The following is a 24,248-nucleotide window of genomic DNA, read 5'->3' on the forward strand; positions in this document are numbered from 1 at the left end:
CCCATTCCCTCGCAGTTATCTACCTTCTAGTGAGTCCAGGGTGTTTTCGTTTGGGTTAAAACTTGTAGTAAGTGAGTCTATAGTCCGTTTTCGGTCCTCAATTCCTATGCCGGCTTGGACGCGGTGATCTCGGTGTCTTTACTCTGCCGCCATCTTCCGGAAGTTGAGCTGGCCCATTTTTTGATTGGGTTATTGATTTTCTTTTTGTAGAGTTGTATGAGTTCTCTGTAGATTTTGAATATTTGCTCTTATCTACTTAAGATTGTTCATGTTCTCCCTATTTTATTATGTGTCTTAGCCCTATTTTTGCTTTCCCGAAGCTATTTAAATCTGCCCAAGGGTTTGAAGTCTTCGAAGGACTGATTTGTAAGAATTAAGGCAAAATTATTTCTCATCCGGGAAAGAAAAGTTTCTAAGAAGCAAAGTTAGGTTCAGCTGTGTTAGTGTCAAGTAGTGACTCACTTGCACTTTAGTACTTTCAGAAACTTCTTAGTCTTGTGAATTTTGGTCCTAGTAACTTTTATATCTTTAATAGGATTAAACAAAAATGGTTTGATTCAAGTCCTCAAATTGTGAGACTTAAACTTAAGATTAAGGATATAGACAATAACCTGAACCCTCCCTGGTGGCACAAAGGCTCCACAGCCACTGTACCATGAGTTTGACCCCCCACTAGGGAGCAGATCCACATGGCTTGATAGACCTTGCCTCTCCCCGGCCGCTGCTCAGCAGTGTGTTTCAGTCAGTCTGCTTGTCTGTCTCTGGTGAATCTTCTCACCCCCAGCACCTCTGGCCTGTACCCCAGCTCTTGTATACATAAATAAATCTTTTTTAAAAAGGATATAGATGACAGATTTTAGATCTACTGCCTATATATTTGAAATTGAAAAGTATGTATTTGTATTAGTATACAAATTGAAAAAAACATCTGGAAGTTACATTCGAAATATCAGTAGGTTCATATCAAGTATTTCCTAATTAAAACCACATGTACTGGCCCTCCCTGGTAGCAGAGCAGGTAAAAGCGCAGCATTGCAAGCTTGCCACAGTTGCTTTAGCCAACTTCGATCCCCTGCCCTGGAGGTGATCCACATGGCACAGCAGACCTCTTGCCTTCCCCGCTTCTCCCCTCAGCAGTGTACTTTGTCCATCTGCCTGTTCTGCTACCCCACTGTGTCTCTGGTGAATTCTCTCACCGCCTCTGACCCTCGGTCCTGTACCCCAGTTCTGCATGCATGAATAAATCTTTTTTTAATAATATAATAGTTTATTTTTACATCATTTTGTGCCGATTTCCATCTCAGTGGGCTTCCCATCACCAAATCACCCTTGTGCCATCACCATAGCCCAGTGCACTTGCATAAATAAATCTTTTAAAAAGTAAAACTAGATGGAGCTGGAAAAGATCATGCTTAGTGAAATAAGCCAGGAAGAAAAAGAAAAATACCAGATTTCACTTACAGCAGGAGGATAAAGGACCAGGCGAGAAAATAATGATGAACAACTATATACCAGAGACATTTTATGCGGGTGGAATTGGGAATGGGATCAAAAATGGGGTGGGGGGGGAGGGAAATGCATTTATGGCACACGAGTGAGGTGATTTGGTGATGGGAAGCCCACAGGGATTACAACTGAGATAGAAAAAGGCACAAAATTATGTAAAAATAAATGATTATTTGAAAAATTTTTATAAAAAATAAATAAAACCACATGTACTAATTAAGTAATAAAAAGTAAAAATAACTTTAAGGGATTAACTACTTGTAATATTCAGTTCAATGTATGTTATCTGTTCTTGTAGATAATCATTTCTGTCCAGATGGAAAAAACATCTCTGAAGATAATGTTCTTTAATTCTTGGTCTTTTAAATTTTAATGTACTCCTAAACTAGTAAAAAATATATTAAGACTTTTATTCTAAGTCACATGCCATCAAATTTTACATAAATTTATACTCTGTAAGTATGGCTATCAGGGCCCTCCCTGGTGGCACAGTGGGTTAAAGCACAGCACTGAGAAGCTGGCCGCAGCCTCCTCAGTGTGAGTTCAATTCCCAGCCCCAGAGGTGATCCACATGGTGCAGCAAACCTTTCCTAACCTGCCACTGCTCCCCTCAGCAGCATACTTTTGTCAGTCTGCCTGTTCTGCTCCCCACTCTGTCTCTGGTGAGTCCTTTTACCAGCCCTGCACCTCTGGCCTGTATCTAGGTCTGTGTAAATACATCTTTGAAAAAAAAAAAAAAAAAAGCCAGTAAATCTTAAAAAAAAAAAAGTCATATTAAGAAAATAAAGTTTTTTGAGGTATATCTCAAGCTGTTTGGAGAGAGTACAGAGAACCGCCATCAAACTCTTAAATACATCCCGTCACCAAGATTTGTTTGGTTTCTCCTTGTGTCGTTTCTTTAACAGTCACAGAAAATATGCTTTAGAAGAATAACACAAAGTAAAATTAGAAAAGAGTTAGATCATTTTGGTGAAAATGAAACCTCACAATGGAGGCTGACTGGCATAAAATTAGGTTTTTTTAAGCACAGATTGGATTAATTAATCTGTGGTTAAAACAGAGGCACACTGTTTTATTTTCTTGTAGGCATTGAGTCTTCTGAAGCATTTGAAGTCATACAGAAGAATCTCACCTCCAGTGGACCTAGAATACCAATATATGTTGGAACACGTAATAACACTGCCTTCAGCTGCCCAAACAAGACTTCCTTTTCACCTGATATTCTTTGGCACAGCACAGAATTTCTGGAAAATTCTCTGTATGTTCATGAACTTCTATGAATTTTACTGAATAGTAGAAACTTTTTCTTAAGCAGGTCATGACTCTCTTTGTTTTCCTTTCTAGCCACAGAACTTGGCGAAGAATCCTTCCCAACATTGCTCTTAATTTCCAAACTGATGAAGGTAATGGTTTAAAACTTGGCAAGTCTTATTTTTATCCTCTCAGATCCTGGCTGGAAGCATCCAAAGAAATCTTAACTTTTCTCTCCCTCTCTTTGAAGTTCTCTTTAGACACTCTGTATGTGTCCATAGCCAAACATGTTTTTGAAAAAAAGCTGAAGCCCAAACTCCTGAAGTTGACGCAAGCTAAACCCTCACTCCTGATGAACAAGGAAATAACCAAGATCACACAAACCATCGAGTCCTACTTACTATCTATCGTTAACCCTGAGTGGGCTGTTGCTATTGCCATCAGCCTAGCCCAAGAGATCCCAGAAGGTATGGATCCTTCCTATAGATGGTGGTGGGCTTGTTCTTTGAACTTGCCTTCCGAGCAGAGGCAGTTTGGTGGGTAAGAAGTGTGGGTGCTGTCTCTGTGCTTTTGACATTGCTAGGGATTGAAAAGGCTCAGGCCAATTAGTCAAAGTCCTTTGCTGGCTGATCAGCCTGCAAGGATACCTATAATCCACCCACCAGTGGGACTGCACATTGGTACCTGATGCCAAACAACCAAGCAAGCACTCAGTAATGAGGCCTTCACTCAGCCCAGATAATCAAGCAGGTGCAAACACAGGCATGCATTGTCCTAGTTTGGGGTTAGCAAAAATGAAAATAATTTTTATTTTATTTTGTTAGAGATTTATTTTTATTTATGCATACAAGACCTGGGGTACAGGAGAGGTCTGCTGCGCCCTGTGGGTCACCTCCCTGGCTGGGGAGCTGCATTGGCTAGTGATAGCTTGGTATTGCTGAGACTTAACCCCTTGTGCCACCAGGGAGGGGCTGAAAATACTTTTTTTTTTTTTAAGATTTATTTATTTATGTACACAAGAACTGGGTTACAGGCCAGAGGTACAGAGGGCGAGAGAACCCATTAGAAACAAAGGGGAGAAGAACAGGTGAATCCACTGAAACACACTGCTGAGGGGAGTAGCCGGTAGGCCAGGAGTGGTCTGCTGTACCATGTGGGTCAGCTCCCTAGCCAGGATCGAACTCTTGGCTACAGTGGCTGCAGATAGCTTTGCAGTGCTGCACCTCAACCTATTGTGCCACCAGGGAGGGCCCCCCAAAAAAACTAATAGTCTTTGGTCAGGAACTGGTCTTTAAAAGTAGAGCTTGTTCCTAGACTAGAGTGTGGGCAGTTGATCTGGAAAATTATCCAAGGTATATATTAGAGAGAACAGTAGATTGTCCTGCAGCATGAGGGCCCCCATCTGGGTTAAGTCATGCACAGCCAGGACCTTCCAAGAGGACCATGGAATCTCCAGAACTAGAATAAATTCAAGGGCCTCAGAAATTCCACATCCTACATTGTCTCCACCTGTCTGGCCTAAATTGCTTCTTATTATGATTTTACACCTTATTTATTTACTTATTTTATAAAGATTTGTTCATTTATGCATACCAGAGCTGGGGTATAGGCGAGAGGTGCAGGAGGTGAGAGGATTGACCAGAATGAGGAGCAGAACAGGCAGGTCTACTGAAATACATTGCTGAGGGGGTCCACAGTGCATTGTGGGTCAGCTCCCTCGCCAGGGCTCAAACTCTTTCGTAGCTGCCAATAGCTTCATTGTACTAGGACTTAAGTTTCTACATCACCAAGGAAGTCCTACAGCACTATCATTTAAATAATCCTAATTTGACTAGAATTTGTTTGTCAGTCTTTTCTTTCTCTTCTTAGGTTCCTTCAAGATGTCCAGTCTGAAATTCTGCCTGTACTTAGCCAAGCGATGGTTACAGAATGTCCCACCTCAGGTGTGTAAGAGCTTGAGACTGAAGGTTCCTCTTCCTTCTGGATTTCACCTGTGCTCTCCTAGCAGGCCTCGTCACCCCATCCCTGGGATGCCGCCTTCCAGGGGCTAGATACCCACAGTGGAGAGTGAGGAGGCTTTGTGTGATGCTCAAGGATGTAACCAGACAGGGAGGCACCTTGATGGATACAGATGACTGCTTGGCCTCATCTCAGTCTGGAGATTTTAGAAAATGTGGCTTTCTTTTGAAATTTTTCATCAGGGTGAGAAGCATGAAAAAGCGGAGGCTTTGCTGAAGAAGCTTCATGTCCAATTCCGGCGGTCAGGCACCGAGGCTGTGCTCATCACCCACAAGCTGAACACCACCGAGTACTTACAAGCCATTGGGAAGCCCGCACACCTCATCGTCAGTCTGTATGAGCACCCCAGCATCAGCCAGAGGATTCAGAATCCGTCTGGCAGCGACTATCCCGGTGAGCATAAGGCCCTTGACCTTTCTGTATAAGGAAAGGGATCATTTTGATCTTGTTATCTTGTGTGGAAAGTCTTGGTTTTTCTTTTCTTAATTCTTTATCTTGACTACTTCAGATATCCATGCAGCAGCTAAGGAAATAGCTGAAGTAAATGACGTTAACTTGGAGAAAATCTGGGACATGTTGATGGAGAAGTGGCTGTGCCCGTCCACAAAACCTGAAGTGAGTCCACATGGTTCAGGCTGTCTGCTGTGGCATCTGAGCCATTGATTTTGCCTCCGAGGCTAGTCATTATGGTCCACATTTGGCCCCTTCTGGGCACAGCTCAGAATCTTAAAAAAGAGGCCTTTGTTCATTTTAATGCCTGCTGTTACCTGATGAGTTCTGATGGGGTCATTTACCTTTTTGTTCGAATATTGTTTTGTAGATTCCAGATGAACTCTTGCATTACAGAAGTGGTCTATACTTAGATTGAGATTCATGTCTTTTTATTTTGAAATAATTTTTAATCTATAAAAAATTTGCAATTGTATCAGAAATTCTGCATATCCTTCACCTAGGTCCCTCCAGATTTGCCTTATTCTCCCTATAACATATATCCGTACTCATATTTTTCTGAACCATTTGACAGTCAGTTGCATCTATTACACCCTTTGTTCATTGTGCATATCCTAAAAACAAGGTTTTTCTCTTACTTAACCACAGTATAGTTATCAAAGTTGGATCCTTTAATATTGATACAATACAAAGGCAGCCTGGCACCTGTGTTGTAACCAGTACAACACTGGTTAAAATGTTACTATTTAACCAGTTACCCTGATGCTGTTTAGAGCAACTTCCTCCTTGTCATGGGATTGGTTCTCTAGTCTCTTTTATTCTGGAAATGCTCTGATTTTTCTTTGCCTTTTATGACAGTTTTTAAAGATTCATTTATTCACTTATTTTTGCATAGAAAATAGGATGTAGACCAGAGGTGCTGGGGGTGAGAGGATTCACCAAAGACAGAATCAGCAGCAGAACAGGCAGATCCACTAAGACATACTGCTGAGGGGAGCAGCGGGCAGATAGGAGAGGACCGCTGTGCCATGTGGGTCACTTCCTGGCCAGGGATCAAACTCAGGATGCCAAGGAGGAGGGCCTTCACTGAGACTTAACCCCTAACCTACCAGCATTCTTATGATACTATTTTTGAAGAATACAGGCTAGTTATTTCATAAGCTGTCCACCAGTGTGATGCTTCCTCATGATACGATTTGAACTGTTGTGGCTAGCATACGGCCTGAGGGTTCATGTGTCTTTCTAAGGGAGTGACATCTGGGGATACAGGAGAGCAGCTGGCTCTCATAGGTGATGTTAATTTAGATCTTGTTTAGATCTTGTAGTTGAACATACCTGCCTGTCTACTATAATTCTACATTTCCTTCGACAATTATTAGGAGAGTAGTACTTTGACACAACAGAATACCCTTTTCTTCTAACTCCTCAGCATCTATTGAAGATTCTTACTTGACTCTTTTTTTTTTTTTTTAAGATTTATTTATTCATACAGAACTGGGGTATAGGCCAGAGATGCGGAGGGTGAGAGGATTCACCAGGGACAGAGTGGGGAGCAGAACAGGCAGATAGACAAAGTACACTGCTGAGGGGAGCAGCGGGCAGGTCAGGAGAAGTCTGCCGCACCATGTGGGAATCGAACTCATGCGGAAGTGGCTTAAGCTTCTTAGTGCAGTGCTTTAACCCGCTGCGCCACCAGGGAGGGCCCACTTGACTCTCTTTTAACTAGGATGGGCATTGATGTTTTTGAAGGTACAGGCCAACTAATTTAAAAAGTGTTTGTTTTTTTGTAGAGAACTGGGGTGAAGACCAGAGGTATGAGGGGAGGCAATGGGGAGCAGAGCAGGCAGATTGGCTGAAATTTACTGCTAAGGAAAGCAGCAAGCAAGACAGGAGAGGTCTGCTGCACTGTGTGGGTCAGCTCCCTGGCCAGGGATCAAACTCAAGTTGCATTGGCGATAGCCTGAGACTTAACACTGAGGCCACTGGTTATGTGTTTTTGAAAGAATTATATGTAGGTGATGTGCTCTTTTCAGTGACAGAAGATTTTTTTTTTAATAGTATCCTTTTTTTTAAAAATTTATTTATTTATGTATACAAGAACTGGCATACAGGCCAGAAGAGCAGGGTGGGGGTGAGAGGATTCACCAGAGACAGAGTGGGGAGCAGAATAGGCATATTGACTGCTGAGGGGAAAAGCGGGTGAGACAGGAGAGATTTTCTGCGCCATGTGGGTCAGCTCCTGGCCAGAGTTCAAACTCATGCTGCAGTAGCTTCAGATAGCTTTATAGTGCTGTACTTAAGCCTTTGCACCACCAGGAGGCCCTAAAACTAGTATCATTAATATCTAAACCTAAATGCAACTCAGCAATCCAATGACAGAGTTTTCTGCACTGTTTCATCTATATTTTCTGTAGAACTTAATTAGGGTGACCCATAATTCCATTATCCACCTAGGCCAACAGCCTTGAAAATATTTTTTTGTAATTCTTTTTTGTAAAAATAAAATTTTCATGATGCTAGATTTTTAGTTCATTTTTGTGTCATTTGGCATTAAACCTAACAAGCTTTTTTAAAGTATTCACCAAGTGCAAGGATGGTGCTTGAATGAAAACCAAGGCATGGGAAGCACATCTAGGCCACATGGAATCTGACTGACTAAGAGTTAGTGCATTTTAACTTGTATGTAAATCTGGAGCCTAAAGAGAGTTCGTTGAGGTCAGGCATTATGCCTGCACCTGGCACATTGCTGTGTTAATCCCTGTAAATGTATACTGAATCAATGACTTGTGTCAACTCAAGGGAGTCCTCCTCTTTTAATAATTGCCTGATAGGGGCCTCCCTGGTGGCCTAGCAGTTAAATCTCAGGCTGTCACTGCTGCAGCCTGAGTTCAATCCCAGTCAGGGAGATGACCCAAAAGTGCAGCAGACCTCTGCTGTCTTCCCACTGCTCCCCTCTGCAGTGTATTTCAGTAGATCCGCCTTTTCTGCTCCCCACTCTGTCTCTGGTGAATCTTCTCAAACCACCCCCACCTCCCACACCTCGGGTCTGCACCCCAGTTCTTCTATGCAAGAATAAATAAATCTTTTTCTTTTAATTCCCAATGAATGTAAAGTCCAGGAGAACAGGGATGTTTGTTTTGTTCAGTCAGGCCACCTTGTGCCCGATACATAGTAAGTGCTCAGGAAATACTTGTTGACTGAACAAATGTGAACAAAGCCATCTTTGGGCAAAATTTGTTAATATTGTAATTAATTACACCATAATTTCTTTGATGTGTTCATTATTTTGTATGTTGGTTGTTTCATCTAATAGGTTTTCATAAACTTATAAAATTAGCAGTTCCTCATTTTATTTTTTTCACTTTTTTCAAAGAAATCATCAGAATTATTTGAACTTCAAGAAGATGAAGAACTACAAAGGTACTCTTCCTTTACTTAATTTTTGTCTGTGCGGCCCAGAGTTTGGTTTTGGGTTTTTTTATTATTCATTTATTTATGCATCCATAACTGAGGTACAGGCCAGAGGTGCAGGGGTGGTCAGAGACTTCACCAAAGACAGAGTGGGGAGCAGAACAGGCAGACTGAACGAAGTACACTGCTGAGGGAGCAGAGGTCTGCTGTACCATGTGGATCACCTCCGGGGCCAGGGATCAAATTTGCACCGAAGCAGCTGTGGCAGGCTTGCAGTGCTGCACTTTAACCCACTGTGCCACCAGGAAGGGCCCAGAGGTTGGTTTTTAAAAGATTTTCTTGTTATATAACTTGCGTCAGAACCTCTGAGAATGGTTTCATGAACAGATGACTATTGGTGTGTCCAGTTAGCTCCAGAGAATAAGAAACAGCCAGGCTTCCTAGAACGCCTTTGGCAGAAGGAAGCCCTGTTATTAGCTGGGACTCTGGCACTTGACCTTGTCTGCTCTCTCCTCCTGGTGTAGTGGATGGGCTGCTTCAGAGCACTCCTGCAAACCCTTTTCCCCTTCTAACTTCAAACTGAGATGAAGAAAGGCAAGCTGTTTTCATCAGCTATGCTCAGTCTGGTTGGTCATGCTTACCCTCTTGAGAAGACTATATCTGGGCCCAAATCAAAAAGAATGTGGTGATGTAATAAAGACATTAGGTATGGGAGAGGGAGTGGCAGCACGCATGCCAGCGCTGTGCCACTCCTGGTGCAGACCCAAAGCAGGTCAAGCCACCTGTGAGGCCCTGTACCCCCACATTGACCCTGCAGATCTGATAGCAAGAAAGAATGCAGGAAGACAACCCCCAGAAAAGTTCTGGTGTGGGGCAGAACTAGTCCCATCCCTTTGCCCTTCCTTTCTTCCTTCGCACTCCATACATGCTTAGTCTCTTAAAGGAGTTACCTTCTGGTATCTGTGTCAGCCAGATGGGAAGTCTTAGAGAACACAACTCAAAAAAAGAAAGAGAATCCCAAGAAAGAAACCCCAAAGGGGGCCTCCCTGGTGGCGCATCAGGTTAAAGCACAGCACTACAAAACTATCCGCAGCCATAGCCTCAGCTACTTCAGTGAGAGTTTGATCCCCAGCCAGCCAAGGAGGTGACCCATATGGCACAGCAGACCTCTCCTGTCTCGTCCACTGCTCCCCTCAGCAATATATATCAGTAAATCTGCCTAGTCTGCTCCCCACTCTCTCAGGTGAATCCTCTCACCGCCCCTGCACCTCTGACCTGTACCTCAGTTCTGTGTGCATAAATAAATGAATCTTTTTTTAAAAAAAAGAACCCCCCCAAAGGGTATCCCATACCAGTATTGTGACTTCCTGCCTTTCCCATAAGAGCTCTGCCCTTCTCACTGGGTTTCTCCATGGAGGATTGTAGGCCAATTGTGAGGTCCTTGGAACCAGGGCTCTTCTGTGCAGAGGGTCCTTACCAGCTGTGGGGTGTGTGAATTTCTCAAATAGAATTTAATCAGAGATGAAAAGCATTTTTACATGAGTGGATGAGACTGGGCATTGCTTGGGTTTATTAGCCTCTGTTGGCATGAGAAACTTAAGCATTTTCATGCCCTTGCCCCATCACTCTGAAGGCCTGAGCATGGGGCAAGTCATGACTTTTCCTATGGTCAGTAAGACAGGGCTGATTTTGGTAATCTAACATAGCTTCTAACATGAGTGTGACAATGTTGCCAGAGTCCTGTATCTTCTCCAGTCTTGGCCGATGGATCACAGTTCAAGGATGCTGTTTCTTCTGGCCACATCAGCTACAACTGTAAGTCCAGAAACTAGTCAAGACTCATCTTCGCATCTCAGCTTAACATCTTTTCCTGTGTATTCACCACACTTGACCTATTAACAGATGATTGAGATGGTGTTCCCTCACACATACTGTCCTTCTTTCAGGACAGTAATGCCTCTGTCCCATAGCCAGTAGCCTGTCAAATCCTGTTTGTGAGCTAGCGCAGTGTGCAGGGGTTTCATCCACAGTTCCCCACTTAAGTTACTCCTAGCTTGCTTCTTAGTCGACATCCAAGTACTAGAGTCAAACCTACCCATCCACCCAGGGAGAAGTCCCCACCCTGGCCTGGGACCCTGTGTGACCTGACCTCTCTTTCTAGTCAGTAACTCCCCTTCTCCTTCCCACTAAACTCAGACTCTCCTCCTGAAGTCAACACACCCTTCAGGCTTGAGCATTAGGAACCTAGCCTTGGAGCAAGAACTGGAAGGGCTTCAGTTAGGAGGCAGATGGCTCTGGGAAGGAGGAAAGGAAAGTATGCTAAGCTGACTATACATCCTTGACAGCATAAGCACCCGGGGACTCCTCTTTATTCCTTGAAAATTAGTTTATCCGACAGCCACCACCACTCCCCACACCCCTCCCCCCCCCTTTTTTTTTTTTTTTTAAGTAAAAATGATATTCCCTGAGAGACAGCTAATTCAGCTCACCCCCAGTCACACAAGTGGTTTCCTTGAGAAACAAGACGGCCCGGTGAGCGGGGTAACCACCCTGGCTACTCAGTGTGAAATCAGTGTCAGGAGTCAGGGTTTAATAACATTAATTTTTACCACCTCATCAAGAGCGTCCTTGAGTGCAGCCACCTGTTTTCCAGTGTGGCAGAGACAGAAGCTGCTGGGGGCTGTGGGCACCCAATGGCCAGGACAAATAGCAGCACCAGGTGAAAGATAGGGTGTCTCTGATTACCATGAACATAGTTTTGACCCTTTCCTTCCCAAAAGAGCCTGAGGTCAGCACCGGGGTCCACGGGCTACATTTTGAGAATCACTTGCTCTACACTCTGGGTTCTTAAAAGGCAACAATCAACTCTGGTATTTTAAAAGCAGGTTGCTTATATCTGCTCTGTTGAGACTTGCTTGACCAAGTGACAGTGCACAGCTGTGTGACCCCACACCCTCGTTGGTCTTGCAGACACTGGGCACGTGCCAGTTGACCTTCACCCACAGAACACGAGCTCTTCAGTGTCTGCTGTATTTGGCTGACAAGGAAACAGTAGAATCCCTCTTCAAAAAGCCCCTTGAAAGAGTGAAGTAAGTAGACTTTTTAAAATGTGTTTATTGAAGTCATGTTGCCCTGTAGCTTTATGTCCTCCATGCTGTGTATCACAGGTGCCCATCCTGAGAAGAGGCATGCACATGTACCATGTGGTCCCTTGAAAGGGGCTGGGGGGTGTTGGGGAGGGGTCCATCAGCAAGTCCTGTCACCTGCATCTTTTTTTCACTGCACGGTTCATGTCGGTGCACCCTCACTTCAAACTACCATTATTTTTAACTTTTTTCATTCTAGCAGGTAGAATTTTTGAAATTGTTGTAAGAAACATGGGACAGACGGCTTTTTGAGAACTTCCAAGCCCCTCCCTTTGTGGAAGTGCTGGGAAAGGCTGCAGATGCTGGTCCTTGCCCTTGATCTGGTAGCAGAGGGCAGACCTTGGAGAACAGCCTGTTGGGCTGCTGTCTTAGAGACCTTGAGAAAATGAATGTTCTCTTCATTCAAAACTGCTTTCTTTGTAATGTTGCCTTCGGTGAATATATTCAGAACCCTGAGAGAGAGCGACCTGGAAACACACTGCCTTGCGTTTCCACCTGGTAACTTTCTCTCCCTGTGAATGTGGCCCTTGAGACAATCCCCATGTGCCTCTTTTCCAGATCATACATGAAATGTATAACTTTCCTGGCATTCTTTGAAGCTTTGAACATCCCCATCACATATGAATTATTTTGCAACAGTCCTAAAGAAGGAATGATCAAGGGTCTATGGAAGAATCACAGCCATGAAGCCATGGTAAGTGCCTGCGTCACCCCAGTCTACACAGCGTCCTTACTCAGTCACCTGGTAGTCTGATGCAGAAACACTCTTCTGCTCTGAGACTTTTCCTGCCCCCATCCCGCAGCTGTCATTGTATCCTGGGAGCACCCTTACCCTTCTCCCTAAAGCCTGCGGTCTAAAACCATCCCTCTGGAGAGAGAGTACTTCATACCTTCCTGCGGGCTCTGTACCCCTCCCCCCCAACCCAGCTTGCCTTTGGGAATTCAGTCTCTAAGGCAATTGAAACCCAGGAGGAATGGGTTGGGGTCTACAGACAAACAGTTCTTGGACAGAAGGAAGAAGGCGTGGGGATCCAGAGATAATATTGGTGATCCATGATAACTAGAAAAAGAACAATCTTAACCTCTTTGCCCCTTTTCCATAGAAAAATGGGGCCATCAACGGGCCCTGGGCAGCAGTACACTGAGATGATAAGTTCATTTGTGTAGAAGCTGCCCCACTTTTTCCAAGGTGGTTTGATTTCCTGATATCTTAAAATGGTAGGTTTGTTTTTTTGTTTTGTTTTGTTTTGTTTTTTCTCCTTTAGGCAGTAAGACTGGTGACAGAGCTTTGTCTGGAATACAAGATCTATGACCTCCAGCTTTGGAATGGACTCTTGCAAAAGCTTCTTGGCTTCAATATGGTGAGTAGTGCTTGGAGCCCTTGCAAGCCTGCAGTGGGGCCCGACACCTTGGCACAGCCGCGCCACCCACCCCATCTCATCCCGGCCATCATCAAGTGATTGTGATTGTGACTGTGCTGACAGCACTTCCACTCCCTTTGGGCTCAACCCGATCATAAAGAATTTGGCGGTGGGCCAGAAAAAGTGCAGATTCAATATTTTCTTGAAACTTTCCATTTTGGTGGTCCCAAACTTTTATTTTACCTGTTTTACAGATTCCTTACCTAAGAAAAGTTTTAACAGCTATTTCTGGTGTCCATTCTCTGTGGCAGGTAGGTAACATTTTAAAAGTCAGCTTATTACAATTTCATCTTTGTACTCACCAGTCTCATATCTGCTAGGCACATGGGGAAGAACAGAACCATCTGCTGCTGGTTCCCTTAACGTGTGCCTGAGCCTGGAGCACTCAGCCAGGCATCACCTCCTCGAGGACATCCCTGTCCCCAGTTCTCTCGGCTCACGAGTCACATCTCTCTTGTTCTACTAAAATGCTTGCCACAGTGTTGTTCTCTAACACACATCTGACTGCCCCTCTTAACTTTCAAATCCAAGATCAAATTACCCAAGCTATGGACCAAATAATCATTACAATATAATATATAGAGATCACTAATTTGTTCTTAGTTCATTAAATACGAACATTCTAGAAATTATGCCAGCTAAATTATGCCAGCTAAATCCCTTGCCATTCCCCTTCATAATGATCTCTGGGAAATAAATACTGCTTACAGTTCCATATTTATTTCCTGGAGCTTTCCTGTTAGTATAAAAACATGCATGTGGGTGTATAAATGCATTTTAGTACATTTACATGTAATCATGTTCTAGACAAATTACTACCTTTTTCGTGTAGATAACAGTAGTGTCTTGGAGACTGTAACACATCAGCACACTTAGCTCTACCTCATTTTTTTCATTTTGAGACGCCAGTCACTGGCAAAATTCACTCTTAGAGTGTGCAGATTAAAAGGCCTTTCAGATATTCACAGAGCTGTGTAGCTTTTACCATCTAATTCCAGAACATTTCATCACCTCATAGGAAACTCTCCTCCTTGCTGGATGTCGATCCATTGTGCAGTTATACCACAGCTGATCTCTACTTCCATAAGTAATAGACATTTGTGGATTTCTCCTTTTTGGTCTTTGAGAATGTTTTGTCCCAACTTCTGTGACCAGCCGCAAGAAAGAAAGATGGGAGGCAGAAAGGCTGAGCAAGTAGAGTTTATTGCTCCCGGATGGCAGCTGAGACAGAGCCCCTAGAGTGGGGTCCACAGCTACGGCCAACTCAATAAGGGGGATTGGTCTCTTATATAGGTCATAAGCTCAGATTTCAAAGGAGTGACTCATCGCTGTGTCCTTGATATGAGGCCAGTTCGTTATCACCTTGAGCTAGTCCCATCCCGGATGACCCAGTTAATTGGATGCAAAGCCTAATTTATTACTGCCCTTATCCAGTCCCTCAGTAAATCTCCGCACTTGGTCACTCCCAACAGAGAATAGTGTTAGTTCTTATACCGGTGTACAAGTTTTTACTTGGACATAGGGTTTTTATAGTGCTTTTGAGTGTCTATCTAGAAAAGCAATTGTTAGTCTTAAAAATAACTGCCTTTAGCCTTTTGAGCTGTCTTTTTTTTTGTTTCACTCTTAATTGTCATCCATCATACAGTGGTGCTATAATTTATTTAGCCACCCAGGCTGTGGAAAGGTGTTATTTTGTTGTTTATGTTTCTGGACCTCACTTGTGCCCCCCTGCCCCTGTCCATTGGCCCTAGCTCACTGGCACAGTAAGTTGACTCTGTGTGTATTTTGTTTTGTGACTTGCTTCTGACACTTTTTGTCCAGTGAGCAATGACAAGTCAGCCAGAATTGTAAAATAAGACTCTGCACTTCTGCCTTGAAGGTTTTTCCAGAATCTTAATCATCTTAAACAAGGAGATCCACTGATACCAGTGTATAAGTTGGATTGTAGCTTCCAAAATATAAGCTTTAGGCACAGGGTGTTAAGGAACATTCACTGCGTCCCTGCCATGAGCTCACCCATGTGCTTCCCTCCCCAGGTTCCTTACTTCAGCAAGGCCTGGCAGCTTGCTGTGCAGATACCACTTATCTCAGGTAGACCCCTCCTCCCAGCGTTGGCCTTAGTAGTTTAATAGGTGTGTGCATGTGGCTGTTTCATTGTCATCTCTTATTTTCAGCCTCCTGTCCCTTAAGCCCTGGTCAGTTGTCAGAGTGTAGCAAGAGTCTCATCGCTGTGCTGGAGTAAGTAAAATTGCTTTCCTGCCACAGAAATTCATCATGGTATTAATCCAGTTCCTTTCTAATAAGCATCCCCTCTGAAGTAATTCCTTCTCCCGGGCAAGTCAAGCATCCACTTGTTTTCCTAAGAAAGCATCTGCTGTTTCCACAATGTCTGTTTTCCACATGCAGTTAACTTGCCTTCATTAAACCTCTAAAGTCAGTTCCCAGTTTCAGTGTCAGAACAGGGTCTCGTGTGAGTGTCCCCAGTCATGCATTGTCATCTCATAGCTTCTGAGTCTTCTTTTTAGACACAGGTAGACGTAATCTCAGCCACCTCCAGTGACTGATGTGCCAAAAAGAGACCCTCATTCAGTGGAGAAGCCCTAAAAGAGTAGAACTTGTTCCTAAGTGGGGGTTACACTCCAGCACTTGAATGTTGTAAATGAGTGAAAGCACAAACAGATGATACCTGGGAGAGAAAGGCCAGCATAATCTGGAGCATCTATTAACCAAGACTGTGCTCTCTTGAAGGTGTCCAGTCTCGGGTGACCTCGACATGGTTGGCATTGCCAGACAGTATGCCCAGCTAGAGCTGCCAGCGTTCGCGTTAGCCTGCGTGATGCTCATGCCCCACTCAGAGAAGAGACACCAGCAAATTAAGGTGGACTGCAAAGCATTTCTCTGGAGCTGCACAGAACTGGGCCCTCATCTGGTGCACACCTTGCCAGAGGCAGCCTTTTTCCTTTACCAAGCAGAAAAGCCTGAGCCTAAGGGAGGTGTGGGGGGAGTGGGACTAAGACCAACAACCAGATTAAGGAAGTCTGAGGGTAGCCTTGAGGGGTGTGCGGCTTTGTTCTCTACCAGTGGGATATGATGGCCTTTTCAGCAAGAGTAAAGCGTTTTAGGAGTAAGCTGTACATGGGCTTGATCCAGAGAAGGGAGGTGGTAAGAAGAAATACCCCCCAGGGATAGGATTCTGTGCCCTTAGGCATAAGTAACTTTGTGGACAGGCCAGGAAAGCTCCATGGCAATGAAAATGGTCTCAGTGGCAAAAACTACCAGGAGGAAAGCTGCAGCCAGACTTAGCGACTAAGTGTGGACGAAGGAGCCGGGCTCACCTCACCTCACCGTGTGAGGGCCTCAAGCATTTCAAGGACAAAACTTTTAAAAATAATGGTTCATTCCCTTTATAATCTAGAATACACAGAACAAAGCATTTGGGGAGCATTTTCCCCAGGTAGTCAAGCCAGTAGGCAGCTATGCAAATGACCAAGCATTGTTTGTCTATTTTTTCCAAAGCCATTTGTGTTTGACTTTTGTCTTTCTTGACTTAATCATCAACTTATCTGCTGATGTTTTTCAAAGTTTGGTATTTAATAGATTCTTTTGGCACTTAGAATGACAAAATGCTAAACAGCTCTTGTTGGTGGAATAGGTATTTATAAATACTTTTTCCTCTTTCATTCTTTTTTGTTGTAGTTGAGGGGGTATTTTTCCCTATAATGGAAATTCTTTAAAATAGTTCAGATTTGAAAATGAAAGCTTTCCAGATTTCCATAATTACTAGTAATTATGCTTTTTCACTAGTTATGTTTTGTTTTGTTTTGTTTTGTTTTGTTTTGTTTTGTTTTGTTTCTCTAGAACTTTCTGGGCTCATGCGATCCTCAGATAATTTTACAGCAGCTAGAAGAGCATATGAATACTGGCCAGCTAGCAGGATTTTCACATCAAGTAAGAGGCAGTTTCTCTCCTTTTTGTTATGAAAGATTGATATTAGAAGATAGTAATTGCCCCTAAAGCCAAGATTAAGCTAAAAATTCTGTTAATATCTAAATTGCTTTTATTAAAACCTCAGTAACTTATCTTACTGTTCTCTGTAGAAAATCTGTGGCCTTTAATGCTCATGATTGTAAACATCTTTTATGTTCCTCATAAAAAACCCCAAGTGCTTAACAGCACTTAATCATTCATAAACTGTACAGAGTCAGGGCTAAGGCAGCCTCCCCAGGCCCCCAACCCTCTCCCACCTCCAGCAAAAGGGAGGCTTAGTCACCATGCAGTGATAATTTAAACTTCTGATCATCAGAAAAGTTTCTTTACTAAATAAGGACTTGAAACTGAACCCATTTGACTGTGACAAAAACCTCTTTTTATAGATTAGAAGTGTGATTCTGAATGATATCATAAATAAGAAGGAGTTTGGAATTTTGGCCAACACAAAATACTTTGCAGTGTTGAAATCACATATGGTGAATTCCAGTAGCTACCCTGACCTAGTGAACCTAGTGAACTATTTGGCAAATGACTTAAGGTAAGTTAATCCAAAACAAAACAAAAACCTTACTCTAGAATTTCCTAAATGTTTGTCTTTATTTTGGAGGAAAATATCAAACAGTTGCAGAGGTGATGTCGTTTTTGGAGTTAGTGGGTTTGGAGTACAGTTCCATGGGTTTGTTCTGGGAATGGTTTCACCAGAGCTCCCCTTTCAGCAGCACGTGGCGAGTTTCTCCACAAGACAAAGACATCAATTATATTTAAAGAGCAGATTTATTAGGGAAAAGGACAAGAGTAAAGGACACTGGCGTAGACAAAAGCAGGCAGGAAGAGCTGCCCCAAAAGGGACAGTTCACAAAGACAAACCTGCATGGTTGCAGGCAGGCAGTCTTGAGGAGAGCGGCCTCCACTGACAGAGGTCAGTGCAGAGAAGCCCTGACAGGTACAGGTCACAGGCAGGCAGAAGGCTGCTGCCCAGCAGAAGGAGAGAGTGAATGGAAAGAAGCACCTGCATAGTCACAGGTGGGCAGTGGACCGCTGCACTGAGTTAGTCCTTTCCTCTTGGGGAGCAGCTCACTCCTTATGGAGTGGCCAATTTGCTGCTGAATTTGGATAACCATTTGAAATCCTAAGGGGACCTGAGATTTCACAATGGGCCCAATCTTTACCCTCAGGTATGTGCTTCCAACATTCCATACAGCAGCCTGATTATGCCTTGTGATAAGGTACTAAGGGTCTTGGTTTCTATGACTGGGTTAATGGTCATGTTCATTCTCTGTGCCCCTACCTCCTTGAATGAGTCAGGTTTTAATCTTGTGATGTCTTCTTCAGGTTTTCTATTCTTTTCCTCTATCAGAGGTATTTGCTTGTGATTAAAGACTCTTGAGTGTTAAACAATAGCTTTACTGCACATTCCCTTAGATGAGCTGTCTTGTAACCCTCACCCCATGGAACATGAACTTAGAACCACACAATTAAGCAGGCCTCAAAATAGGTGTGTTATAGTCATGCAAAGTTATTCCTGAGACAGGGCTTGCTCAGGGAATTGATGAACTTGGTATAACATAATTTTTGCTGAGCCTAGTTATCTAATGGTCCAGCGCCCACCAGTTCAAAAATGGTAAGCTGCTTGGATTGGGCTGGGAACAGAGATTGAAGGTGAAAGGGAGAAGGAAGAAATGAGCAGACACAAGAAATGGCAAGCTCAATCTGCAATGGGATGTGAGTGGCTGCATCCTGGCTTTTGGCGTGACTGCCTGGTGACCTGGGTGGCATCCCATAACCACACTGTGCATCCCCTGCTCCCCTACCACCTGTGACCGAGCATAATCCCAAACCATCTGGCTTGTGAACAAGTATTTGTTGTGGTACAATAAAATGCACATATTTCAGGTGTGCAACTGGGTATGTTTTGACCTAAGTATAACCAATGAAGGCATCACCAGTCAAGATAATGAGTATATTTATGACCCCAAAAGCTTTCTCATGCCCCTCTTTTTCTGCTCATAGTTTGGAGGAAGCATCTGCCTTTATCACCAAGTATTCAAAACATCATGGGAAGCTGGTACTGCCTGACTCTGTTCCCCGTGAAGTTGTGAAGGTAAAGCTGGTGGGGTTACTTGATCCCTGCTCAGTGTACTAGGGAAGCAACATGCTTTTATACATATGCTTTTATGTTCTGCTTTTTGCATATGAGAGCCCAAGACCAGAAATCAGGAGGCTCCACTCAGCAGCAGGGTCTCCCTGGCCAGGCCTGAGTGGGCCTTGAAGTTTCATGTGGTCTTTGGATGCTTCTGGCATTCGGATTCCTCAGAGTTTTGCTAGTATTGAAGCAAGTGAGAAGCTGAATTTTAAAAAGCTTTGGTTAATGTAGTGCTTGGGTATTAATTTCTTTCATTTTTTTTATAATTATTGTAGTCATTTGTCTTTAATTGCCTATGGGGGTGTGCGCACGCACGCGCTGTGTGTGTGTGTGTCTGTGTAATGGGAAGTTTGCAAGGGAGAAACCCCCAGCTAATCTGTTCAGATCTCACTGCCCAAAGTGTTTATATTTTGTTCTGCTATCTTCCAAATGTTTTCATGTATAAAATATGCACATAAATTACTTTTTGGAATTTAAATATAAGGTAATTCTTTTCACCTTGATGGTGGATTGGTAGTCTTAGCAGACCTCGGTGGCATTTTGTCGCTGATCCTGATCGGGCATTTTAAAATGAATCCACATTTGGTAAGCTTCTCCTGTGAACTTCGGTTGTTAACTTGCAGCCTGGTTTGTTCAATGATATGACATTACTTTTCTTGAAAATGGGAGAATAGGACTCAGGAGACAAATACAGCCTTTAAAGTGTTTTAGTCATTTCTGTCTAAGTGCCAAATAGGGCTTTCTAGGTAGCCTCAGGGTTAAGTCTCAGCATTGTCATGCAACAGCATGAGTTCGATCCCCAGCCAGGCAAGTGAACCACAGGGCACAGGAGACCTCCAGTCCCACCCGCTGCTCCCTTCAGCAGTGTATTTCAGTAGATCTGCCGATTCTGCTCATCACTGTCTCTGGTGAATCCTCTCACCACCTTCATCTCTTGCCTATACCACCCCCAGCTCTAATATACATAATCAATAACTTTTAAAAAGCCAAATAATTTTCTATGTGGATTTTTAACAATACAGATAATTTCTGTAGTTGACCTGGCTGTTCTCTAATTAAAAAGCTAAATAGCACTCATTAAAAAAATGCTTTTGTGTTTTTTTCCATTTAGATGTTTCTTAATGGGTCATTATAAATCACCAAACCTTTTTTCAAGAAGAAGGAAGAGCTTGGAATCTGCTATTAACTGACCATATTAAGCTTTTAAAATTGTGAGCTACACATTACAGCTGTCATCCAACAATTAAGATTCTTTATAGCAGCATAATGGTGCGGTAAAAAACTTGGTTCTGAATTAGCAAGTCTTTGCCTGTTACTTGTATAATGTATAGGGTCTGCCTCAGATATGAAGGAAACAACATGCAAAAATACTTTGCTCACTTTCCACAAGAAAAACAACCTACTTGCACATATGCAAGTAAAAACATCAGTCTTTTAAATGTCTTCCAGAGCCTGTGTATATAATTTTTACTTAAGGGTGTACCACTCAGTGGCCAGCCAGAAAGAGAAAACATTGCATATGTCAGGCCAGAAAGATTTTAATGGTAGTCATGGGTTACAAAGATTTAAGAACTGAAGTCACTGGAGAGATGGGGTGGGGAGGAACAGGGATGCCCTAGGAAGCCAAAGGGATTAGGGCCTATTAGCTGGTGATCAGGAAGCTACAGATCCTAACCCTAAATTGGAGCCCTGAACCCCTCTTGGCTATTAAAGGGTTGGAGGTGCTTCCCCGCCTCCCCCAAAATGCTGAGCACCCACCGATGCTGCTGAGAACTTAGTTCAATGCCACCCCAGTACCCTCTTCATCTTAGTGCCCCCAGCCTCTGCCAAGCTGTCATCACCTATGTCCCACCTCTTTGGTTTTATGCACTGACAAGAAATGACAACTCCTTACCCCTTTGCCATCTTCCATTATACTTGTAATTAATGAAAATAAACTGAATTTGTTAAAGCTCAATTTTGTTTGCCTTTATTTGCCAGTTTAGAAAAAGTGTTTTTAAACAGAAAATGTAGGGTAGCTTTTTTTTTTAAGATTGATTTATTTTTGCATACAAGAACTGGGGTGCAGGCCAGAGGTGTGGAAGATGAGAAGATTCATTCACCAGAGACAGAGTGGGGAGCAAAACATGCAGCTCTACTGAAACATACTGAGGGGCATTTCGGGTGAAACAGGAGACGTCTGCTGCACAATGTGGGTTATTTCTTTGGCTAGGGATCAAACTTGTGCTACAGTGGCTAGCAATAGTATCATAATACTGTGTTAACTCCTGTGCCACCAGGGAGGCCCCAGTGTAGCTTTGTGATTAAAAACATAGGTTTTACACACTATGACACAAACTTCAGAAACATCTTTGAGGATTCTCCTATGGGCGAAAATAAGCTGTGATTATATCAAACTAAAAAGCTTCTGTACAGCAAAAGAGAATAATCAAAATAGACATCCAACTGTTATCAAAGGTCTATGAAGAGCTCACACAACTCAACAAAACAAAGAACCCAATCAAGAAATGGGCAAAACATGGGCCCTCCATGGTTGTGCAACGGGTTAAAGCACAACACTATGATGCTAGCTGCAGCTACAGCACGAGTTCGGTTCCCTGCCAGGCAGGTGACCCACATGGTGAGGTAGACCTCTCCTGACGCCCGCTGCTCCCCTCAGTAGTGTGTTTCAGTTAATCTGCCTATTCTGCTCCCCACTCTGTCTCTGGTGAATCCTCTCACACATCGGCACCTCTGGCCTATACCCCATCTCTTGTATTCAAAAATAAGTATTTGGGCCCTCCCTAGTGACTCAGCAGGTTAAAGTGCAGCAATGTGATGCTAGCTGCAGCTGCTTCAGCTCAGTTGAGTTTGATCCCCGGCCAGGGAGGTCAAACTCCAGACTCCCCACATGGCACAGCAGACCTTTCCTGTCTCGCCCACTGTTCTCCTTGTTGCAGGGCAACCCATTGTGAACTGGGTTGCCTGTCTGTGGGTCCTCACCTATGTGCTTAAGATGCAGTTGTACTGCAGGCACACACAAAATGGTCAATAATGGGTTTATTTACAAGGGGAAAGGAAAAGGAACAACCCAGGGAAAGAGAGATACAAGTTAGTTAGTGTGCCCTACCAGTTCCTCTGACCTGGAATCCCAACAGCTCACTGAAAGCTGGTGAAAAGCCAAGCCACCAGGCCAAGGGAAAGAAAGGCCCTCAGCTCAACATGGCTCCTTTATATCCCAAAAGTCTCAAAATAGTTGCTTAGCTCTACTCTTGGGTCCTCCCTTTGGTGTTGCTGGGAGTTGTAGTTTCAGTGACTGGAGTAGGGGGTGGAGTCCACAAAACCTGTATCTGTAGAGTTCGTTCAGACACCCTTTCCCCCTAACACCCTCAGCGGTGTGCTTCGTCAATCTGCCTGTTCTGCTTCCCACTCTGTCTCTGGTGAATCATCTTAACCACCCCTGCACTTCTGGCCTGCACCCCAGTTCTGTATGCATAAATAAATAAATATAGTTTTAAAAATCCTTAAAAATAAGAAAAAGCTGGCAACAAAACAAATGCTGGTGCAATGTGGAGAGAAAGGAGCCTCTTTTTTTTATTATAACAGTTTATTTTTACATCATTTTGTGCATTTTTTTTTTCATCTCAATTGTAATCCCCGCGGGTTTCCCATCACCAAGTCACCCGTGTGCCATCACCATAGTCCCGTACACTTCCCCCCCTCACCCCCCTGTTTTTTATCCCATTCCCCACTCCACCCCCACAAAATGTCTCTGGTATATGGCTGTTCATTATTATTTTCTCGCCTGGTCCATTATACTCCTGCTATGAGTGAAACCATCCAGTATTTTTCTTTCTCTTTCTCACTAAGCATGATCTTTTCCACCTCCATCCAAATTGCTGCAAAAGACATGTGTTTCTCTTTGGTTGCTGAGTAATATTTCATTGTATATATGTACCACATTGGGCTGCTTCCATGTTTTTCCAATTGTAAATAAAGCAGCAAAAAACACAGGGGTGCAGGTATCTTTTTCAATCGGTGTTTTTGTGTCTTTTGGGTAGATACCTAAGAGTGGGATTGCTGGGACGTAGGGAAGCTCCATATTAAGCAGTTTGAGGAACCTCCAAACAGTTTTCGATAGTGGTTGTACTAGTTTGCATTCCTACCAGCAGTGCAGGAGAGTTCAGTTTTCTCCACATCCTCTCCAACATTTGTTGTTGCTAGTTGTTTGAAGATGTGCCATTCTCACTGGGGTGAGGTGGTATCTCATTGTGGGTTTAATTTGCATCTGAAAGGAGCCTCTTTAACTACTAGTGGGGGTGCAAACTGGTTCAGCCATTCTGGAAAGCTGTGTGGAGGACCCTCAAACTACTAAAAATAGATCTACCATATGACCCAGAAATTCCACTCCAATTCTACACAAAGGGCAAAAAATATTAATTCAAAAGGAAACCTCTACTTCTATGTTCATTGCAGTACTATTTACAACAGCCAAGATATGGAATCAACTTTAATGCCCAAAAATAGATGAATGGATCAAAAAGTTGTGGTCTACAGGCCACAATGAAAATAGATATACCTGCCATTTGCAGTGACATGGATGAAGCTGGAAGGGATGGTGTTCAGTGAAATAAGTTACAAGAAAAAAATAGCAGAGGTTCAGGATATAGAATAACCAAATGAAAGGTCTAGGAAAAGATAAAACCTGCAAGCTGACCTTACAACTGAAGCATCCAGGGCCTCCCTGGTGGTTAAATAGCACTATCAAGCTCTCACCAGCCACTGCAGCAGGAGTTCAATCCCTGGCCGGGGAGTTCATCCACATGGCGCAGCAGACCTTTCCTGTCTTCCAAGCTGCCCCCTTCAATGTATTTCATTCCATCCTCCTGTTCTGCTCCCCACTCTGTCTCTAGCGAATCCTCTGTCACACAC

At 43.4% G+C, this 24,248-nt stretch overlaps 1 protein-coding gene across 1 annotated transcript in view; it reads left to right on the plus strand.

The window, feature by feature from the left end:
- The window catches only part of KNTC1 (kinetochore associated 1), a 77,392-nt gene extending 56,159 nt beyond the window's left edge, over nt 1–21,233 (plus strand). The window contains exons 45-63 of the mRNA XM_012730918.1: nt 2,593–2,764; nt 2,851–2,909; nt 3,008–3,224; nt 4,627–4,700; nt 4,959–5,169; nt 5,285–5,404; nt 8,610–8,646; nt 10,374–10,452; nt 11,608–11,726; nt 12,342–12,477; nt 13,049–13,144; nt 13,399–13,455; nt 15,241–15,295; nt 15,379–15,442; nt 15,953–16,082; nt 17,063–17,152; nt 17,578–17,732; nt 19,205–19,295; nt 20,449–21,233. Of these exons, the coding sequence (XP_012586372.1) occupies nt 2,593–2,764; nt 2,851–2,909; nt 3,008–3,224; nt 4,627–4,700; nt 4,959–5,169; nt 5,285–5,404; nt 8,610–8,646; nt 10,374–10,452; nt 11,608–11,726; nt 12,342–12,477; nt 13,049–13,144; nt 13,399–13,455; nt 15,241–15,295; nt 15,379–15,442; nt 15,953–16,082; nt 17,063–17,152; nt 17,578–17,732; nt 19,205–19,295; nt 20,449–20,472 (1,986 nt within the window). The 3' untranslated portion in view covers nt 20,473–21,233. The remainder of the gene's footprint in view (nt 1–2,592; nt 2,765–2,850; nt 2,910–3,007; nt 3,225–4,626; nt 4,701–4,958; nt 5,170–5,284; nt 5,405–8,609; nt 8,647–10,373; nt 10,453–11,607; nt 11,727–12,341; nt 12,478–13,048; nt 13,145–13,398; nt 13,456–15,240; nt 15,296–15,378; nt 15,443–15,952; nt 16,083–17,062; nt 17,153–17,577; nt 17,733–19,204; nt 19,296–20,448) is intronic.
- The last annotated feature ends 3,015 nt before the right edge of the window (nt 21,234–24,248 follow it).

The sequence above is a fragment of the Condylura cristata genome, unplaced genomic scaffold (genome assembly GCF_000260355.1).
Source record: "Condylura cristata isolate star-nosed mole 26May11 unplaced genomic scaffold, ConCri1.0 scaffold00029, whole genome shotgun sequence".
Taxonomy (NCBI): domain Eukaryota; kingdom Metazoa; phylum Chordata; class Mammalia; order Eulipotyphla; family Talpidae; genus Condylura; species Condylura cristata.